Here is a 16945-nt window from a genome sequence, read left to right as displayed (position 1 = left end):
TTAATTTTATAAAAAAAAATACAACTTATTAGAACAATGATTTATTTAAAATAGGATAGGACTGTACATCACCAGATACGTACTTTGGAGTTGAAAGGAGTAAAGAGATAGGTAAAGAAGTATCAAAAAAGGAATAACTGATACCACAGTGAAATTTGCACAGTATATGAAGAAAGTATTGACTTGTTAGAATTGTTCTCAGCCGCAGTTGTAAGTTTTGGCCAGCTTATTATTGAATTATTGGCGAGACGAAATAAGCAGTGATCAAAAGCAATTTTGACAAAAGGAGCAGTTATTCAAAGGCGCGAGGATTAGGTCCAGCGGGATTGCGCTGATTTCTATATCGGATCGCTAGCCACACTCCGAACATTTCAGTGAAGGAGAAGATGAGAGCGACAAAGCCAGCGTTGTCAACTGCCGCGTCTGTTCTGTCGTTGATCTGAAAAATATCCAATAGCATCTGTGAGCTTCAATTTATTCCTACCACATCCTTGCAGAAAGCGTAGTCTTTTGTTGGATCTGAATCTGGCACTTTGATTCCATTATCCGCGCATTTCCATGGTTCGTCCTAAATTTCCGCAGTCAAATACTCTCTAGTACTTCTTTCATATTACCGTCCATTTCGCCTCGTAGTCAGAACGATCAAATCCGCAGCAATCAAGTTGCTTCATTGCGTCTTGCTTCATCGTATCAGGCACTGTATTCCATGCTTTTTCAATTACAGCTAACTAAAAAATATTAAAGATATTTGTCTTGAAGATAGGCATTTTACCTGCTGAGTATGAGAAAGGGCCAGACAGGCGATAGAAACAGAAAATTCGACGATAAAGAGAATGAATAGTATGACAACATAGAAGAATAATCCGACCTAAAACCCATTGCTAGAGAATGAACTTTAATTTAGCCTAACTTGATGATGTTTCACTGTAGCAAATATGCCCAAAAATGAAACGAGGAATAAGAAGATGCCAACAGCAAGAATACCTAAACCAGTAAATTTCATATATCAAAACAGGCAAGTACCTCCAACTACTGGCGGAGCAGTAATTATTCCAACATGGTTAGCATATCCAGCTAGAGACATCAGCACGATCGAGATTATCATATAAAGCACATTCAAACTGAGCAGGCTCAGCCTTGAGCAGTGAAAACCACCCGCGCACATTCTAAAATAACCTTTTTTCATTCCAAAGAAATGGACCTCTTTCGATATATTTTACAAGAAAAACTTTTTCTTTGAGTAACCATGGCCTTCGGTGTCCATCTCTTTTCTTCTATGTTCGTATTCAAACTCGCCGTATTTTGAGTCAAAAGTGCCTTTTTGTAACGATCTCAGCTTTAAAGTAAATCGTGGTCCAAGCTCTTTCAGTCCCGCTCGCTTCTCGCTCCTATGGAACCAATAAATATAATTTTAATCCAAAAAAGCGAACCTGAATATGTATCTGTGCTGTCTGAAGAAAATGTAATCCCGCTGATTGTGGAATGTGACAACTTGGCGGCCTTCAAACTCAGGCACTTGCGGGAATAGAGCTGCGAACATTCGACCGATTCTTCTTCCTAATCGCGTTTTGAAGTTGTTCAAAATCAATTCTGGCAAATGTGACGTCGGCGTGTCTCCTCCCTTCGTCTTTTCACGAAGCCGCACCGAGCTCATTTTAAAATGCGCCGTCGGACCTCCAGGGAGATAGATGATTTTTAAATCATTCGGAATCCATTTTCGATCTGCGGAGACAACCAGCATCGCCGTGAAGCCCTTTTTGATTGCTTGCGGAATGATCTTTTTGAGAGCAAAGCCCTGACGGAAGAAGAACTGAGAGTTGGGGATGGTTTTCAACAGCTCGTGGCACATTTTGACCATGGGTCCTTTTGGCGCGTTGCGAGTCATGATGAGGATTTTTGGAACAGTGCCGTTATTGAAATAATCCGAGAGCTCGTCGTTTTGTTCTTCCCAATCAACCTCTGAAACCTTATTCAAACTGTGCACTCAGAATTATAGTTTACCAGCATCATCAGGCTCAACAGTCGTTTCATCAAACTTTCTCATCGATTCGATCGTTTTCTTCTCCTCGGCCTTTTCTCCCGATTCTAGTCGAGCCAATTTTCTTTGCTTTCGTTCTTTCATTTTTTGCTATAATTTTATGAACACTTGATGAACATGTTAGCCAACAAACCCTTCGTTTTTGCCGCAATAGATTCAAATACATGTCTGTTCGTTTCTGTTTATGTTTGATATCTCGGAGTTTACTCATGTCAGGCCCACTCTTCGGCCCTTCTGGATTCGGCTCTAGTTCCTTTTCATCTTCTTTGAAAATTCCACCACTGGTGATAGTTGATCCCGAAGACAGCATCGACAAACGCGAAACCGTAGAAATATTCGATCCTACTGAGTAGCTCGAAGATACTGTATCTGTCGTAGATTCGGAATCAGTGCGGAATCTTCGAGGGACGTTTTCGAAGTCTTCTCCCTCTAAAGAAGTCATGATTATGATCAAAGTCCGAGAGTTGTCTTACCATCTGAGTCCATACTGGCATCACTCGCAGCATCGTCATTATCTGGGAGTGGTGCCTTGAAATCGCCTTCATCATTCTCCTCGACAAGTTCGCATAGTTCGAAATCCTCGTCCTCCATCTTAGAACTTCTAGATGATAATATGCATGCGTGTTATAAACCATATTGCAACTCCAACGGAGACAAAAATGTTTTTCGAATCGTGTAAATTTATTGCATGATAAATAATGGACATAAGAAGTTTAAGGTATAAGACGACGCAGTACATGTTGAATATATTTTAAATATGGGAGGGTTTTTTGGTATTTCCTTTGCAGTCACTCTTGCTCCATGCAGTTTTAACTTTTAAATGAAATAGCATGGATGAGAATATTTCTTTATTGATAAATTAGAGGATAACTTTAATAACTATTTATTGCTGTAACCCGGATAGAAATCATGTATTTTTTCAGCGGGACTCAAGTAAAGAAGGAACAAAAAGGTGAGAAATTTGAATGAAAAGAATAGAGATTGAAGAAAATTCTGAATAAAGAAAGTCTAGATATTCTAGATATCGATCAGTGAGTTGAACTTTGTGGAGAGGTCTTCGTTCAGTTTTTCAAAGTGAGCTTTGATGTCTGCTTCGCCGTCCGCGACTGGGTCTGAATTGAAAATTGCGACTGGAACTTGCGATAAATAGGTTTACCTTTGAATTTCATTGAAGACAAACTATGCATCAGAGGACCACAGGCCTCTCTGATAACGTTCCAGGTGACTTTATTTTCACTTTCGGCAGTATTTTCAACAGCATTTCTGGCCAAATCGTAGAAGTGAATCATATTCTACAGAATTTGAGAGAGCTTGATGGGATTAACAATGCATACCTTCATCATGCCAACAGTTTTATAAAATGGACAATATCTATCGTAAGGGGAATAACCGTTCTGCTGAAGGAAATCATCTTTAATCAAACGAGCCACTTCGAGTGTAATTTTATCAGTTTCAGCGAGCGATCCTTAAAATCATATAAAGCGCTTGAACCAGAAAAGAATACCTTTTCCGACGAGTTGGACGATTTCTTGAAGATCCTCTTCTTCCTGAAGAATTTCCTTGAACTTTGTTCTCAGGGGCTGGAATTCAGGGAAGTTGTTGTCGTAGTATTCCTCCAAGGCGCGCTCGTATTTCGAATATGACGAAGACCAATTGACTGATGGGAAGTGCTTTCTTTGGGCGAGCTTTTTATCTAAGCCCCAGAAGACTTGAACGATACCCAGAGTGGCAGTAGTAACTGGATCAGAGAAATCACCACCGGGAGGCGAGACAGCTCCGACGATGGAGACAGATCCAAGTCTATTGCAATCGTTAGAAAACATCATTTCAAATCCAACTAACCTGGCGGGAGTTCCAAGAGCATCAATCTTTCCAGCGCGCTCGTAGAAGGAGGCAAGTCGCGCACCAAGATAAGCAGGGTAACCAGAATCAGCGGGCATTTCGGCCAATCGGCCGGAGATTTCTCGAAGAGCTTCGGCCCATCGGGAAGTGGAGTCGGCCATCATCGAAACGTTGTAGCCCTGATCTCGGAAGTACTCGGACAAAGTGATTCCAGTGTAGATTGAGGCTTCTCGGGCGGCGACAGGCATGTTAGAGGTGTTTGCAACAAGAGCGGTTCGTTTCATGATGGTTTCCTAACGAATATATAGAGAAAATATGAAGCGAGCACCATTGGTATTACCTTTCGGCCATCGATTTCGACTTCTAACTCAGGGAAATCACGGAGTACTTCTGCCATCTCGTTTCCACGCTCGCCGCAACCAACGTAAATGATGATGTCAGAATTGGAAAACTTGGACAAAGACTGCGAGATGACCGTTTTGCCACAGCCAAAAGCACCAGGAATTGCAGTCGTGCCACCTAGAAAAATAGCTGATTCTGTGATTAACGTTAGAATGCTAACCTTGGACACATGGGAAGAGGGCATCAAGAACGCGTTGGCCAGTAAGGAGAGGATGATCTGAGGGCAATTTATCCGAAACTGGTCGAGGAGTTCGTACGGGCCACTTTTGAACCATCGTAAAGGCAGTTTCCTCGCCATTGAATGATAATTTTAACACAGTTTCATCATTTGTGTAGTTGCCAGCGGGTGCAATAAAGGTAACTTCTCCTTTCGCCTATATACCGATAGAAATCGTGAAATTAAGAACTTTTACCTTAGGTTCGACCATGAGCCTATGTTCAATCAGAGAGTTTTCTTTTACAACTGCATAAATGTCACCACCAGTGAGTCTCGATCCGACCTGTACGCCGGGGGCAGGTGTGAAGGACCATTTAGTCTCACGATTGAGAGCATTGATTGTGATACCGCGGGGAATGTAGATGGACTGTGTCATATCTTCAATATCTTTGAGGGGGCGCTGGAATAGAATTAAAAACTAGATAATTCTAAAGAAAGAGAACCTGAATTCCATCAAAAATAGAGCCAAGAATACCCGGTCCAAGCTCAACAGAAAGTGGAGAGCCTGTTCGCTCGACTGGATCGCCAACAGACACACCCGATGTTTCCTCGTAGCACTAGAATAATCGATAAAATACAACATGATCAAATCGTTCCCCTACCTGGATGGTGGCTTTGTTGCCTTCCAATCGGATAATCTCGCCGACTAATTTGTCATGCCCAACTCTGACCAACTCATACATGGCAGCACCGGCCATTTGATCGGCGATAACTACAGGTCCGGAGACACCATGGACTGTTCCGACCATGTTATCATCGGCTGCGATGTTGCCCTGTGCATACGGGGCCATTTTCTCTGAAGATCAATGTGTATTAGAAAAGAAAGGTTTTCAAAATTTCAATTTTCCAGAGAATCAAGAGACAAACATAGATAGCTTTGGTGGGCGTTTTTCTTCACACATTTCTCTCTTCTCTGGTTCGTGGCAGTTTACAGTTTACAAGTTGTCCAAAGAAAATTAGTCTAAAGAGGAAGGGAATTCGTCATCGCGAGCTCAGTATTTGCGTTTGACACTTTTCGCTCCATTCTCCGCGCTCGTCGGATTCCCACTTGGTGGAGGTGGAGGTGGCGGGCCAAGAACGTCAACTTCCATTTTACGCTTGAGTCCCTTCACTTTTGGCCGGCGGACCCATATTTGAATGAAGGCTTCTGATAGAGGGATCATCTCTGGCAATGCATCGCTTACAACAAGATCCTAAAATATAGTTGACAAAGATTAAATGCAAGAATTTTTACCTGAATCTCTTTCCACATATTTGTAAGTTTATGATTGACATGAATTCTGTAAGAACCATCTTTTGGCTCTCCATCGTGGACGATATTCGCCACCAAATCAAAAATCTCTTGTCCATCATCCTCTAAAAGCCGGGTGAAAATCAATTTCAATCCGTGTGGATGTTCGATCTATCGATAATTGACAACAATCTACTACTCACCCAAGCAATACGGCCCCATATCCAAGCTACTGACAGGATATTGCACAATAGTCGGATTTTTCTCCACGAAAAATTGTTTTTCGTAAATCGCTGAATTTGAAAAATGAGCACGTCTGGGAGCCGGACGACTCTGAAGCGCTTGAGTAGAGGGTCTCGTCGTTCTTCGCCTTTTAATTTGTATTCTTTCTCTTGGTTTCCGTTGAACTTCTCGAGCAGCGTGTTAATATGAACCTAGAAAATGTAAGAAAATGAGCATTTAAGAGTTAGATACTTGAGGAATTGGGATTTGCTTGTGCGGGTCGACAAAAAGCGGCTTTGGGGGCAAATCAAGCAGCAAAAACATAAATTTCTGTCTTTCAGAAACACCCTCAAGTTTGTATTTCGGCAGTTGAAGCAACTTTTTCTTCTCCTCCTCCGGCAATTCGGGATTAGGAATTCTTCGCGAGGTCACTTCGATTTCGCCTGAAATGCATCAATTTTAATATATTTAGCCCTGCGAATGGATTACCTTCGAAAATGCTTCGAACAAATGAGCTTTCTTTGTTCTTCTCATATTTTTTCATGACTTTATCCAAGCTATTGAGGAACCAGGTGAGAAATTCTCCAGCATTTCCTCGCTCGGTGAATTGGAATCGCCCTTTTGACCAGAGTTCGAAATTTTTGCGGCTCCCGGGCAAGGGGGCGGCGGGCGGGCGGGCACGGGCAGAATATTTAAGATTCCCGGGGGCAATAACGGTCACGGGCACAAAAACGAATTTTCCCGCGAGCCAAGCGGGCACGGGCACTATAACAAATTTTCCCGCGGGCAGATACGGGCACGGGCATGAATGAGAAGATTCCCGCGGGCATAAACGGGCACGGGCGGTTTGCCCGCGTTCCCGCACGAAATATTCCCGAGGGCAGCCCGGGGGAACATTTTTTTCTACTGCTAAATCTCAAGCCTATTTTTCAAAATAATAAAAACGACCCTGAATCAATTCGGATTTTTAAATCGCAAGTTTTAGGATCTAGTTAAAAACTACGACCGAATGGTCTCCGTTTCCCCAAGTTGGACAAACGGCGACTTGGGCAAACGGCGATGTGAATTAATGATGATTGATCATATAACTTTGTTGTATTGGCTTCTCCACAGTCAATCCCGGCTTCACCAACTTCAGTCCCGGCTTCAACAACTTCGATTCAAGCTTTTCAGACGTCAATCTTGGTGGCTCAAACTTGAATCCAGCGTCAATCCCGGCTTCTTCAATGCTGATCCGGGCGTCACTTACTTCAATCCAAGCTTCTCAAACGTCACTCCCGGCTTCTCAGTTGTCAATCATCGCTTCTCGAATGTCGATCATGGCTTCTTCAAGATAAAATTGGCGTTGAAAAAGCCAAGATGGAGATGGATGAAGCCGGGATCGACGTAGGAGAAGTCGGGATCGACGATGGAGAAATCGGGATTGACGTCGAAGAACCCGGGATGGACATTGGAGAAGCCATATTTGAAGTCGGTGAAGCGAGAATTGGCGATGGAGAAGCCATAATTGATATAGTGTCGATGATATTGGAGAAAACATGATTGATGTTGGTGAAGCCATGATTGGCGTTGAAGAAGCCAGGATTGACATTAAAAAAGCCAAATACAGCCGGAGTCCAAAATAAGGGACACCAAGATAAGGGACTTTTTGGCTCGAAACGCCGAAAATCTGCGCCCCGTTTTGTATGTTTCTAATGTTAAATTGAACCAATTTAAGGGACTTTTTTTCGAAAATTCGGGACCGAAAAAAGTCCCTTATTTTGGACTCCGGCTGTAATGTCTAATGATCAATTAATATAAACTTTTTTCAGATCGCCGTTTGCCCAAGATCTCCGTTTCTCCAAGTTGGGCAAACGGCGATTTGGGAAAACGGCGACTTGGATGCAGCATGCACAATGTGCATTGTACATTAGGGCTCGCCAAAAAAAAAGGTTAACGAAGTTTTCCAGCCCACTTCCGCCTTATAGACCCCCGAACACCATACTTTTTTAGAATCAGCAGAAAATTTCAAAAACTTTGACGGTTCTAGAGAACTCTACTTCCGGTCAATTCTAGAGCCGGAAGTTGACGAAATTTAGTTAAAATGGTAGAGTGTGACCTATCAAATTGATGCTCAGAACTTCTGACTAAAATCAATATTTCAGAAGAAACAGTCCCAAACCTGGTCAAACCAACCGTTAAAATTATGTAAAAAAGGCATAAAGTGATGAATTTTTTTTTCACTTTTTTCCGGTTTAGTTTACCGCGGTTGGTCTTGATTCTTGGTCTAAAATGATAGGAAATCGTCTGAGCATCAATTTGATAGGTCACACTTCACCATAACACCTAAATTACGTCAACTTCCGGCTCTAGAACCGACCGGAAGTGGAGTTTTCTAGAATTTTGAACCGTTAAAGTTCTTAAAATTTTCTGTTGATTAGTAAAGGTATAATGTTCGGGGGTCTACAAGGCGGAAATGGGCTGGAAAACTTCGTTAACCTTAAAAATAGCACGTCATAACAGTTCTGTATGCAGATTAGTTTTCAATATACTCCCTCAAGTATTTGGTGTCTATTTCCACGCTATTTAAATAGTTTAAACACTTTTTCATAAGGTGTATTGAATCTGCCCGTGCCCGTTTAAGGGTAGAACATGAAATCGGCGCGCGGCGCCTCGCTCGCCCAGCGCCGCGCCGTGCCCTACTTTTCAGAATGCCCTAAAATCGGAACGGATAAAGCTTTTTCAAAAATTTCTTCGGATTTCAGATAATCAAAGCCTTTACTTTTCACAGATCAAAAATCAGCAGAATCGCCAAAGAATTAGTCGGAGAAAATGACATGAGTTGGTTAAACTCTATCTCCTCTCGCAATTCTTATCCGATTTTTTTCAAATTTAGATAGATCGAAAGTGCTCCGTTAGACCTAAAAATTCGTAGTCTCAGAATTAATTTTGAAGCTTCCTAAAGTTCCACACGGCTTCTCAAAACAAGTGCTTTCACGCCGCGCCGCTTCTTCTCTCACGCAGCGCGCCTCACGACGGTGCAGCTCTCATTTCAAAAGCTCATATAAAATTCCATAAAGCTCCAAAATTAATTCTGAGACAACGAAATTTTAGGTCAAACGGAGCACTTTCGACCTATCTAAGTTTGAAAAAAATCGGATAAGAATTGTGAGAGGAGATAGAGTTTAACCAACTCGTGTCATTTTCTCCGACTTATTCTTTGACGATTCTGCTGATTTTTGATCTGTGAAAAGTAAAAGCTTTGATTACCTGAAATCCGAAGAAATTTTTGAAAAAGCTTTATCCGTTCCGATTTAAGGGCATTCTGAAAAGTAGGGCACGGCGCGGCGCTGGGCGAGCGAGGCGCCGCGCGCCGATTTCATGTTCTACCCTTAAGCTCGCGGGCATCTTGCCCGTGCCCGAATTTGCCCGCGGGAATATTTTTTATTGTGCCCGTGCCCGCTTGGCCCGCGGGAAAATTCGTTTTTTTGCCCGTGACCGCTTTTGCCCTCGGGAATCTTCACTTTCTTGCCCGTGCCCGTATCTTCCCCCGGGCAAACGCGGGATTTCGAACTCTGCTTTTGACTCGATCACCACGCTTTGTAAGAACTCGTGCGGCGAGATATGCGGCCGATAGTGGTGCTTCTTCCACAGCTTTCGCAACAGCTCCCCTGGGAAGCAAAATATTTATTTATTCATTTCTCGGAGGCGATCCAATTGAAAAATGATCTCTTTAACACTCACCTAATCGCCGAAGCATGATCCTGTCACTTGTTTGTTTATTGCCGGCGAAGGTTCTGACGAGGAAATGATTTCTGAACTGAGGAACTTGAGCCAATCCTTGGATGACTACGTTTATGTAGTCGTTATGCTTGATGTTGTTCATTCCTATCAGACCAAGCCAGTATTTTGACCCGTCTGTCGCCAATTTTTGTGGCATTCGTTCTTCAATCTACGATCATTTTTAAGAATCACGGGAAGATAAAAATAAGGGTAAACTACCTCTTCATAATAATTGATTTCCTTCAAATCTTCCGGAGTAAAATTCGGATTCAATTGGTAAAGAATATCGTCGAGTGAAGGATCGATGATCTCATAGTTGTCTGGCAGACAGTAGAATTTCGCGTTGTGAAGATTCAGGTAGACATAATGCTTGCAATCAAGAGCATGGAGATACGCGTGTGTTCCCTTTCCTCGCCCTTGGAAATACTTCGAGCAGACCAGGCAGCAGTAGACGTTGTTATGCGATAAAGAGACACTAGGGACAATAATAACGGTTAATAATGATAAGTTTTCTTACGAGCAAAGCTTCTCAAAGTCGAAATCAAGGACTTCTCTGTGGATTGTATCCAAATATGGGCATTTTATATTTTCTTTTTCGACATCGCTCTTCTTCGTCTCCGATTTACCCTCTTCGCCCTCTACTTCTTCCTCCTCTTTTCTGAGTTGGGCGATGAGCACCGCTCGCTCATTCCTTCTCTTCTGTTCCTTCGAGATCAAAGTCTGCACGATCGCCTCCTTATCCAGCGAATCCTCATCATTCAACGATGATTTTCTTTCACTTCCACCGACATCGACAAAAACTGAGCCTCTCCGAACCGATTTTATAGACTCCCGTCGAATCATTTTTTTCGAACAACGATTTCTAATAATAGCATTTTCAAGTTATTTATTATTTTTTATTTTGAAGTCTTTGTGGTTGTTTTTTTCTGGGCAGTCTTGAATTCCAACGACAAACAATAAAAATCAAACAGCAGTGTATGTTAAAATTTGTTCTAACAAATCGGGCTTAGCCGAAAAGCTTTCCGGCGTATTTCTTCTTTTCATCTTCTTTTTGCTTCTTGCGACGATCGGAGCAGATTTTGATGTTCTTGCTTGCCGTTTTGTTTTCCTTAGAAATAAGATTTATTAATAGGAAATAGGCAAAACCTCACCTTGTTGATTTCAACAACTTTCTTGAAATCACTTATCGCGAGTTCGAGGTCGTTTCCGGCCATTCTTGCAGTTCCTCTTCGGAAGAAAGCTTTTTCATTCTCTGGATCGATGGCAATCGCATCATTGGCGGCGGAGATGGCCTTGTAGTTTTCTTGAATCTTTGGATAGACTAAGCTCAAGTTCAAGTAAGCTGCGAGTTTCAGCGCACGGAACTTGCCCGAAATTTCGTCAAACTTTTCACTGTTGTTCTAAATAACAAGGTGGACTCATTTTCGAACAGCTTTATTTCAACCTTTGTTTCTTGATGATCCAAAAGCGTAATAACGCGGTTGTAATGCTTGATTGCCAAGTCAAACTTCTGATCCTTGAGTCTTTCCGTTCCCTTCGACTTTGCTAGCTCAGCCTAAATTTTTCGAGTCTAGGATTTGAAAATTGATTTCGGGAGAAACCTGATCAATCTTCGTTTCGTCGTCCATTTCCCAAGGCTCCTGAACCTTCTCGAACTGAACCAATTCCAGTTCGTATTCATATTCGCCAAGATCATGAAGCCCTAGCGCATTTTTACATTCGGGCTTCAAATCCGCCTACAAAAAAAAATTGAAAACAGCGGATTCGAGAAGCGGATGTACCTGGCCAGAGAGCGTCAGTCTCGCTACATCCCCTCTGTTCATCTTTTTGATAGCATGGTCTATTCCAACTGGCAAATTTGCGAGTTCAGCTTCGCCAACTCGGAAGTTTATCTTCCCATAATCATGAACGACTTCGTCCAAGTTGCTCTTCAAAATTCGACATTTCACGGTCGCCTCGGCGGTATCCACGACATTTCCCCAGCTCTCCTTGCCTTTCTTGACAAAGGTTCGGAGAATGGAGCCGTCAGTGTTCTCGGAAATATCTTCCGCCTTCCACGTGATCAACTCAATGTCGAAAGTCAACGTCGCATTTGGAGGGATTTTAGGCGGACTTCCTGCATCACTAAAGCCATCATTCGGATGTTTGAACATGGCGATTTGGACCTACCCGTAAGCGTACTCAGGTCGAAGAGTAAACACACTGCGCTCCCCTTTCTTCATCGTCTTCACACCCTCATCCCATCCCTTGATGACCTGTCCCTGCCCAAGCGTGAATTTAAAAACACCCCGGCCTCTCGATGAGTCGAACTGACTTCCATCGCTCAATGTTCCAGTGTAATGAACGGTAACCTTCAAAAAGATCACAAACAAACGCCAGAAAGGATAGAACCTCAGATCCAAAGGAAGGCGTAGCGGTGCCGAGACCTTCGGTAAGGACAGCCTTCAAGATTCCGCCGTCTTGGGCGACAGATACGTCCACTCCGGTCATTTACGAATGCAGTCTAATACAGAACACTCTTCATTGATAATTTATAAAATGACAAGAAAATAGTGGTTCTCGTAAAAATCGAGAAGCCGCTTGCGGTTTCGATCAAGAACATATAAAAAGTCTTGTCTTTTTTTCCCGAAGGCACAAGTGGGTTCTCGTGGAGTATTTATGAAAGAAAGAACACATGTTTTTGAAAAGAAAGAAGTCTTTAGAAACTTCGATATTTTCAAAATGATATTTTTTTCTACTTCGCATCCATGGTATATTTGTTGCCAGATAGCGTCGCAGTGGAATAATCTTCTGTAAATCGCCGTTTACTTGAGTGGGACGAATCGAGAAGAGTGGGTGGCACCGATACCGGGTCGACCGTGTCGAACTGGCTTGTAGGACATGGAGAATTCGGCGAGGTAGTAGCCAATCATTTCGGGCTTGATTTCGACCTGGTTGAAGACTGAAAACTACAAGTTGAGTTCAAACGGAATTTATTTTGAAAAAATGTTGTAATTTTTTCTACCTTTTCCGTTGTAGATACCGACGATGGCACCGACCATCTCAGGGATGACGATGACGGATCGGAGGTGGGTCTTGACGCAGGCGGGCTTGGCACCGGGCTCGTTGGGGTCGACGGCTCGCTTGGACTGAAAAGGGATGGTTCAGGAGAAAATTCAAAATGAGGTTTATTTAAGATTTTGGATAAAATCACATAAAAGATAGAAAAATAATCTATTCTAAATTTTTCAATAATAAACAAGAAAATCGAATCTTTTCTTTTTTGAATAATGAAGAAATCGACGATTCTTCCTGTAACTTACAGCTCGGAGTCGCTTGAGGAGGTTTTCCTCTCGGCGCTTGATGCCTCGGGCGTAGTGTCGTCGCTGTCGGCAGCCGAGGAGCTCGACGAGGTTCTCGGTCTTGAGGTTCAAGAGCTGGTCGAGATCGACGCCTCGGAAGGTGTACTTCTTGAAGGTTCGCTTCTTTTTGATCTGCACCTCCGCCATGGCGAGTTTTTCTGTCCGTTCAACAAGTCTAGACGAATCATCCAATTAAAATTATAAATTGTTCATTTGAAACAATCCCGTAGAAGCAAACCAAAAAATATTACATGAATGAAAGTTCAAAAGCGAGGAGGTCATAATTGTTCACGTATACTTATTCAAATATGCGAAGAGTAAGAATTATCGGGAAATATTGATAACCGACGGTCTTACGGTTGTCAATCAAGCACTGGAAGAGCTATCGAGTACACAAAAAATCGAGAAATAATATAATTTCTGCAAGAATCGTAGTGAAATTTTAATTAATGATAAAAAAAACTGAAAATCCTTTAGATTGCGTGTTATGTATAAATATCATAAACGAAATTTTCCTTTTTTTGAGTCATTTTTGACGCTAAAAAGTAAAACAACTGTAATTGGTAGAAAGCGAAGAATCAGCTGTCTCTGAGTAATATAGATCTTCTTATGAAATCTCTAGAATGCCTCCCAGATGGGAGAAAAGGGAAGGGAAAAAGAGGAAAATCGTGAAGAATCTTCATCTTTTGCTTGGTGGAGAGAGCGGCGGCCAATCAGCGCGGTGCGGACTGTGTGGGCGGCTTTTCGACAGCGCCTATTGGCAAGGCGCGCTCTGTCACGGCCAAAGAAATCGACGATTTCTCGTAAAAATTCAAGAATTTCACTAGAAACTCGATACGTCAGAGTGTTGGAGAGGCAGTTCCTTATCGAAAGTTGTTGAATTTGCATTGAAAGCAGTAGATTTGGCATAAGAACTAACCTAATCGTATTATTCGCCACTCTTCGGTTGTCTTTCTGAATAAGGAATGCCTGTTAGAAATCTTCGAAAGCACAATATTAACAGTTAAATTTTATCTGTCGAGCTATATGATAAATGGTATTGGCTTGTTTGCTCCTCGTCTCTCAATGCTGAAATCGATAGAACTGACGATGCTGATTGATATACAGATGTAACCTACTGAAGGAGAATCACTAGGACCGCAGGAGATCCAGTGGATTTTTTCTGTAGGAGAAAGTCAATGAGTCAACGACAATCATCAGTTTTGTTTGTTTACAATCTTTGGACGCTCTGAATGTAGGTTACTTGTCGGAAACAATCATCGACTGGATGATAAATGTTATCCTCCTGCAATATTCAATTTCTCGCATGTTCTCACGTGTTTGAACTTGATGCCAGCTCAAAAACGGACGACAGCTCATTGCTCGATTGAAGAACGAGGAGAACGGTATATCAAGACGGTTACAACTAACCCGTGAATATTAATGCATGACGTCCTATAAAAGCGGTGTATCGAAGAATCGACAATTGCGACATTTGATGCAAAAAAATGTTTAAAAAAATAATTCTTCTCTGTGCGCTTTTTCAACTAGCAGAGAGCGGGCTTGCGTTTGAAGGCTGTAAGTAAAGAGCTCTGTGGAATACGAATATGTTTTTTCTTCTAGTGTTCAATGAAAATGCCTTCGATCAGATGATGCACGGTTTCATTGGGAAACAAAATCCTTGGGATGATGAAGATTGGGGGCGAAATTGGGGAAGTGTCAAAAGTTTAAAGTGATTTTGCCGAAAAAAGTTAATAAAATCAACATTTTTATCGAAAAGATTCGTTTTCAGTGAAAAAGTGTATTGATCTTGAAGAAAGTTGAACTTGAAAAAGAAGTAAAGTAAGCAGAGTATTCAGAAAAGTTTACAGAGAGTGGAAATGTCAAGGCGAAAAGCGGGATTCTTGTGGAAGATTCGATCGAAGAGAGTTTTCAAATCTTCGCTAAGATGATTTTCGCCGATAAAATTTCGGCAAACTTGACCGTTTTCGACTCTCCATGATCCAGTGAGCATAATGTACAGGAGAGCACCTAGGGCCCAGCAGTCGGCTGCTTCGGTTGAAGAAACTCCATTGGCAAAGATTTCTGGTGCCCAGTAGTCTGGAGTTCCTCGCGGAGTCGATCTCTCAGAGATCTTTGAGGCGCAGCCGAAGTCGATGATGAAGACCTGGAGGGTTTCTGGGTCAATGAGGATGTTTTCGTCCTTGATATCACGATGGGAGATGCCGACTGAGGCCATTTCTTGGACGGCTTCGACTACTTGCTTGAAAATGAAGAGAGCTGCTTCTTCTGAAAGAGCACCATGTTGACGATTGAATTCGAAAAGATCAGTGACGTTTTCCATCTTCTCCATGATGATGACGAAGGAAGATTTGCGTTCGAAGAAGTCGATTGGCTGGACGACGGCTTCGCAAGCTTCGGCGGCTTTGAACTGGAAGTAGATTTCTGAAGGGATTTGTCGACCGTCCATGACGATGTATTCGGAAACGGAAGTCTTCGGGATCTGTTTGACGATGACTGCTTCTCCAGTGGAAAGGTCGAAGCCCGAGTATACGATTCCATTCGCAGACTTGATGATTTCTTCTTCGATTGAGAAACTTTTGGCGAATCGTTTAGTATCGGCGGCGATGATTTCAAGGTTGTTGAAGGAACATTCTTCTTCGGAGGTGTATCCGGATTCGATGGAGTGCTGAGACATTTTTTTGAGTTTTGGATTGTTTGTTTGTGTGATATGCAATCGTAAAACGGAGATTGATTATATAGTTCAGCAGGTGAGGGCGCCAGAGTAAGCTGGTGGCAATCAGGTCAACCCAGGTGAACAATTAGGTCAAAGCGCCTATTCCGGGAAGCGAAACTGATGACCAGATGCCCTAATTTTGCGCTTTCTCTCGCGGTTTAGTCTTTTTGAACTTGACCTGTTTTCTTTGTTCTATGCATGTTAACATTGTTCAGGGTTTTCAATATACAAGCTTGGCCTCTTTTTTTAGTCAAAAATTTTGACTCAGAAACTAACATTTCAGCTGAATTACAGAATTTGACCTCCGTTATGTCAATCTAACGTGAAACTTCCAGCATATTTCAGGAGAAACGATGCTTCAATTTATTGATTGAAAACTTTTTTTAAACTTGCGTTCGTAACATGTCTTTCCCTATTCTCTTTACAAAGATGCCAGAGTCCACTTTTCTTTATTTCTGGCAGAATTTGTTCAATCAAATTGATCGAAATGAAGCAACAGAGAATGAGATTATTGCGTTGTCTCCTGCCAGATATCTTCTTTTTGATTCAATTGTGGCCAAAGAATCAACGGAGAAAATCTCTGCTTCTTTGGATTTGTATAAAAATGTCAATCAGATGATTGAATCTTTGACCCTGAGTAGAGAGAAGAAAGATCTCTTCGACAATTTTACAAAGCTTGAATACGAACTGTTCAACTTGGACAACATCGAAGACTTGACTTACATTCCTGGTGGTTATGCTGGACTCTACCTAGCCGTAAATATGCGAAATAAGCCGACGGAATTTTTGCCAAAGCAAGTTGATGAAAGACTTTTGGAAGCTCTCATGAATGTGGACATCGAGAGAGGAACTCCTGCTAGCCATATTTTTGTGGTTGCAGCCTTCAATCATCATTTTGATCTTTTAACAAGCTCCTTTTGGGATAAATGTAAGTACAGAACGTTGAATTTTACTCATCAATTTTTCAGTTTCCATCGACTGGAGCTATACTATTGGTCAGCATACCGTATTTATGGCTCCAAACGAATTTGTTCGCCGTATTCTTGTCAACAATCCGTATTCAAAGGAAGATATTTACCAATTGGTTCATACAATGGACGACACGTTTTGCTTTCTGATAGATCGAATGCTCGAAACTGTTCCTCGCTCGCGGGTGTGCGAGATAATTTCGAAG

General features: G+C 42.1%; 7 protein-coding genes across 7 annotated transcripts; all 7 read right to left on the bottom strand.

The window, feature by feature from the left end:
- Positions 1 to 25: 25 nt before the first annotated feature.
- LOC145706037 (tetraspanin-13-like) lies at positions 26 to 1199 on the bottom strand. The gene is made up of 6 exons (XM_081783550.1): positions 1024 to 1199; positions 911 to 984; positions 773 to 868; positions 615 to 728; positions 485 to 568; positions 26 to 439 (listed from the first exon to the last, which is right to left on the bottom strand). Exons 1-6 carry the CDS (start codon positions 1184 to 1186, stop codon positions 293 to 295), a joined length of 678 nt encoding a protein of 225 aa, XP_081639676.1. The 5' UTR covers positions 1187 to 1199; the 3' UTR covers positions 26 to 292.
- On the bottom strand, positions 1197 to 2638 carry LOC145706036 (ribosome production factor 1-like). Its single transcript, XM_081783549.1, has 5 exons — positions 2512 to 2638; positions 2172 to 2467; positions 2002 to 2128; positions 1431 to 1959; positions 1197 to 1388 (listed from the first exon to the last, which is right to left on the bottom strand). Exons 1-5 carry the CDS (start codon positions 2627 to 2629, stop codon positions 1217 to 1219), a joined length of 1242 nt encoding a protein of 413 aa, XP_081639675.1. The 5' UTR covers positions 2630 to 2638; the 3' UTR covers positions 1197 to 1216.
- Positions 2639 to 2905: 267 nt separating this feature from the next.
- On the bottom strand, positions 2906 to 5488 carry LOC145702694 (V-type proton ATPase catalytic subunit A-like). Its single transcript, XM_081779955.1, has 10 exons — positions 5102 to 5488; positions 4943 to 5056; positions 4696 to 4899; positions 4443 to 4656; positions 4221 to 4399; positions 3881 to 4173; positions 3543 to 3838; positions 3373 to 3503; positions 3195 to 3330; positions 2906 to 3150 (listed from the first exon to the last, which is right to left on the bottom strand). The coding sequence occupies exons 1-10, from the start codon at positions 5288 to 5290 to the stop codon at positions 3056 to 3058; spliced, it is 1851 nt and encodes a 616-aa protein (XP_081636081.1). The 5' UTR covers positions 5291 to 5488; the 3' UTR covers positions 2906 to 3055.
- A 44-nt stretch (positions 5489 to 5532) lies between these two features.
- On the bottom strand, positions 5533 to 10572 carry LOC145702695 (ubiquitin carboxyl-terminal hydrolase 39-like). Its single transcript, XM_081779956.1, has 9 exons — positions 10232 to 10572; positions 9934 to 10189; positions 9676 to 9883; positions 9518 to 9602; positions 6442 to 6578; positions 6205 to 6395; positions 5934 to 6164; positions 5734 to 5855; positions 5533 to 5692 (listed from the first exon to the last, which is right to left on the bottom strand). The coding sequence occupies exons 1-9, from the start codon at positions 10555 to 10557 to the stop codon at positions 5680 to 5682; spliced, it is 1569 nt and encodes a 522-aa protein (XP_081636082.1). The 5' UTR covers positions 10558 to 10572; the 3' UTR covers positions 5533 to 5679.
- Positions 10573 to 10611: 39 nt separating this feature from the next.
- LOC145702697 (peptidyl-prolyl cis-trans isomerase FKBP4-like) lies at positions 10612 to 12235 on the bottom strand. Its single transcript, XM_081779958.1, has 7 exons — positions 12106 to 12235; positions 11884 to 12065; positions 11496 to 11838; positions 11316 to 11450; positions 11159 to 11269; positions 10866 to 11114; positions 10612 to 10822 (listed from the first exon to the last, which is right to left on the bottom strand). The coding sequence occupies exons 1-7, from the start codon at positions 12202 to 12204 to the stop codon at positions 10721 to 10723; spliced, it is 1221 nt and encodes a 406-aa protein (XP_081636084.1). The 5' UTR covers positions 12205 to 12235; the 3' UTR covers positions 10612 to 10720.
- Positions 12236 to 12517: 282 nt separating this feature from the next.
- LOC145702701 (small ribosomal subunit protein uS19-like) lies at positions 12518 to 13213 on the bottom strand. Its single transcript, XM_081779961.1, has 3 exons — positions 13017 to 13213; positions 12719 to 12842; positions 12518 to 12655 (listed from the first exon to the last, which is right to left on the bottom strand). The coding sequence occupies exons 1-3, from the start codon at positions 13200 to 13202 to the stop codon at positions 12519 to 12521; spliced, it is 447 nt and encodes a 148-aa protein (XP_081636087.1). The 5' UTR covers positions 13203 to 13213; the 3' UTR covers position 12518.
- A 1636-nt stretch (positions 13214 to 14849) lies between these two features.
- LOC145704394 (serine/threonine-protein kinase pim-3-like) lies at positions 14850 to 15741 on the bottom strand. The gene has a single exon (XM_081781841.1). It carries the CDS (start codon positions 15730 to 15732, stop codon positions 14890 to 14892), a length of 843 nt encoding a protein of 280 aa, XP_081637967.1. The 5' UTR covers positions 15733 to 15741; the 3' UTR covers positions 14850 to 14889.
- Positions 15742 to 16945: the final 1204 nt, after the last annotated feature.

The sequence above is a fragment of the Oikopleura dioica genome, chromosome PAR (assembly GCF_907165135.1).
Source record: "Oikopleura dioica chromosome PAR, OKI2018_I68_1.0, whole genome shotgun sequence".
NCBI classification, from domain to species: domain Eukaryota; kingdom Metazoa; phylum Chordata; class Appendicularia; order Copelata; family Oikopleuridae; genus Oikopleura; species Oikopleura dioica.
The sequence above is the reverse complement of the archived record's forward strand: the minus strand, read 5'-3'. Positions and strand labels throughout refer to the sequence as shown.

Bases quoted from the DNA above. Each gene is read 5' to 3' on its own strand.
- LOC145706037 (XM_081783550.1), bottom strand. From the start codon at position 1,186: ATGAAAAAAGGTTATTTTAGAATGTGCGCGGGTGGTTTTCACTGCTCA. The intron at 869-910 runs GTTAGGCTAAAT...AATGGGTTTTAG, and splicing joins CTACAGTGAAACATCATCAA to GTCGGATTATTCTTCTATGT. The intron at 569-614 runs GTAATATGAAAG...GCGGAAATTTAG, and splicing joins ACTACGAGGCGAAATGGACG to GACGAACCATGGAAATGCGC.
- LOC145706036 (XM_081783549.1), bottom strand. From the start codon at position 2,629: ATGGAGGACGAGGATTTCGAACTATGCGAACTTGTCGAGGAGAATGAT. The intron at 2,468-2,511 runs GTAAGACAACTC...TGACTTCTTTAG, and splicing joins TGCCAGTATGGACTCAGATG to AGGGAGAAGACTTCGAAAAC. The intron at 1,389-1,430 runs GTTCGCTTTTTT...TTGGTTCCATAG, and splicing joins CAGCACAGATACATATTCAG to GAGCGAGAAGCGAGCGGGAC.
- LOC145702694 (XM_081779955.1), bottom strand. From the start codon at position 5,290: ATGGCCCCGTATGCACAGGGCAACATCGCAGCCGATGATAACATGGTC. The intron at 4,400-4,442 runs GTTAGCATTCTA...CTATTTTTCTAG, and splicing joins CCTCTTCCCATGTGTCCAAG to GTGGCACGACTGCAATTCCT. The intron at 3,331-3,372 runs GTATGCATTGTT...CAAATTCTGTAG, and splicing joins AAACTGTTGGCATGATGAAG to AATATGATTCACTTCTACGA.
- LOC145702695 (XM_081779956.1), bottom strand. From the start codon at position 10,557: ATGATTCGACGGGAGTCTATAAAATCGGTTCGGAGAGGCTCAGTTTTT. The intron at 6,396-6,441 runs GTAATCCATTCG...GATGCATTTCAG, and splicing joins TGTTCGAAGCATTTTCGAAG to GCGAAATCGAAGTGACCTCG. The intron at 5,856-5,933 runs GTGAGTAGTAGA...CCCGGCTTTTAG, and splicing joins TATGGGGCCGTATTGCTTGG to AGGATGATGGACAAGAGATT.
- LOC145702697 (XM_081779958.1), bottom strand. From the start codon at position 12,204: ATGACCGGAGTGGACGTATCTGTCGCCCAAGACGGCGGAATCTTGAAG. The intron at 11,115-11,158 runs GTTGAAATAAAG...CTTGTTATTTAG, and splicing joins TGGATCATCAAGAAACAAAG to AACAACAGTGAAAAGTTTGA. The intron at 10,823-10,865 runs GTGAGGTTTTGC...CTTATTTCTAAG, and splicing joins AAGTTGTTGAAATCAACAAG to GAAAACAAAACGGCAAGCAA.
- LOC145702701 (XM_081779961.1), bottom strand. From the start codon at position 13,202: ATGGCGGAGGTGCAGATCAAAAAGAAGCGAACCTTCAAGAAGTACACC. The intron at 12,843-13,016 runs GTAAGTTACAGG...ATCCCTTTTCAG, and splicing joins TCCTCAAGCGACTCCGAGCT to TCCAAGCGAGCCGTCGACCC. The intron at 12,656-12,718 runs GTAGAAAAAATT...TGTAGTTTTCAG, and splicing joins CGGTATCTACAACGGAAAAG to TCTTCAACCAGGTCGAAATC.
- LOC145704394 (XM_081781841.1), bottom strand. From the start codon at position 15,732: ATGTCTCAGCACTCCATCGAATCCGGATACACCTCCGAAGAAGAATGT.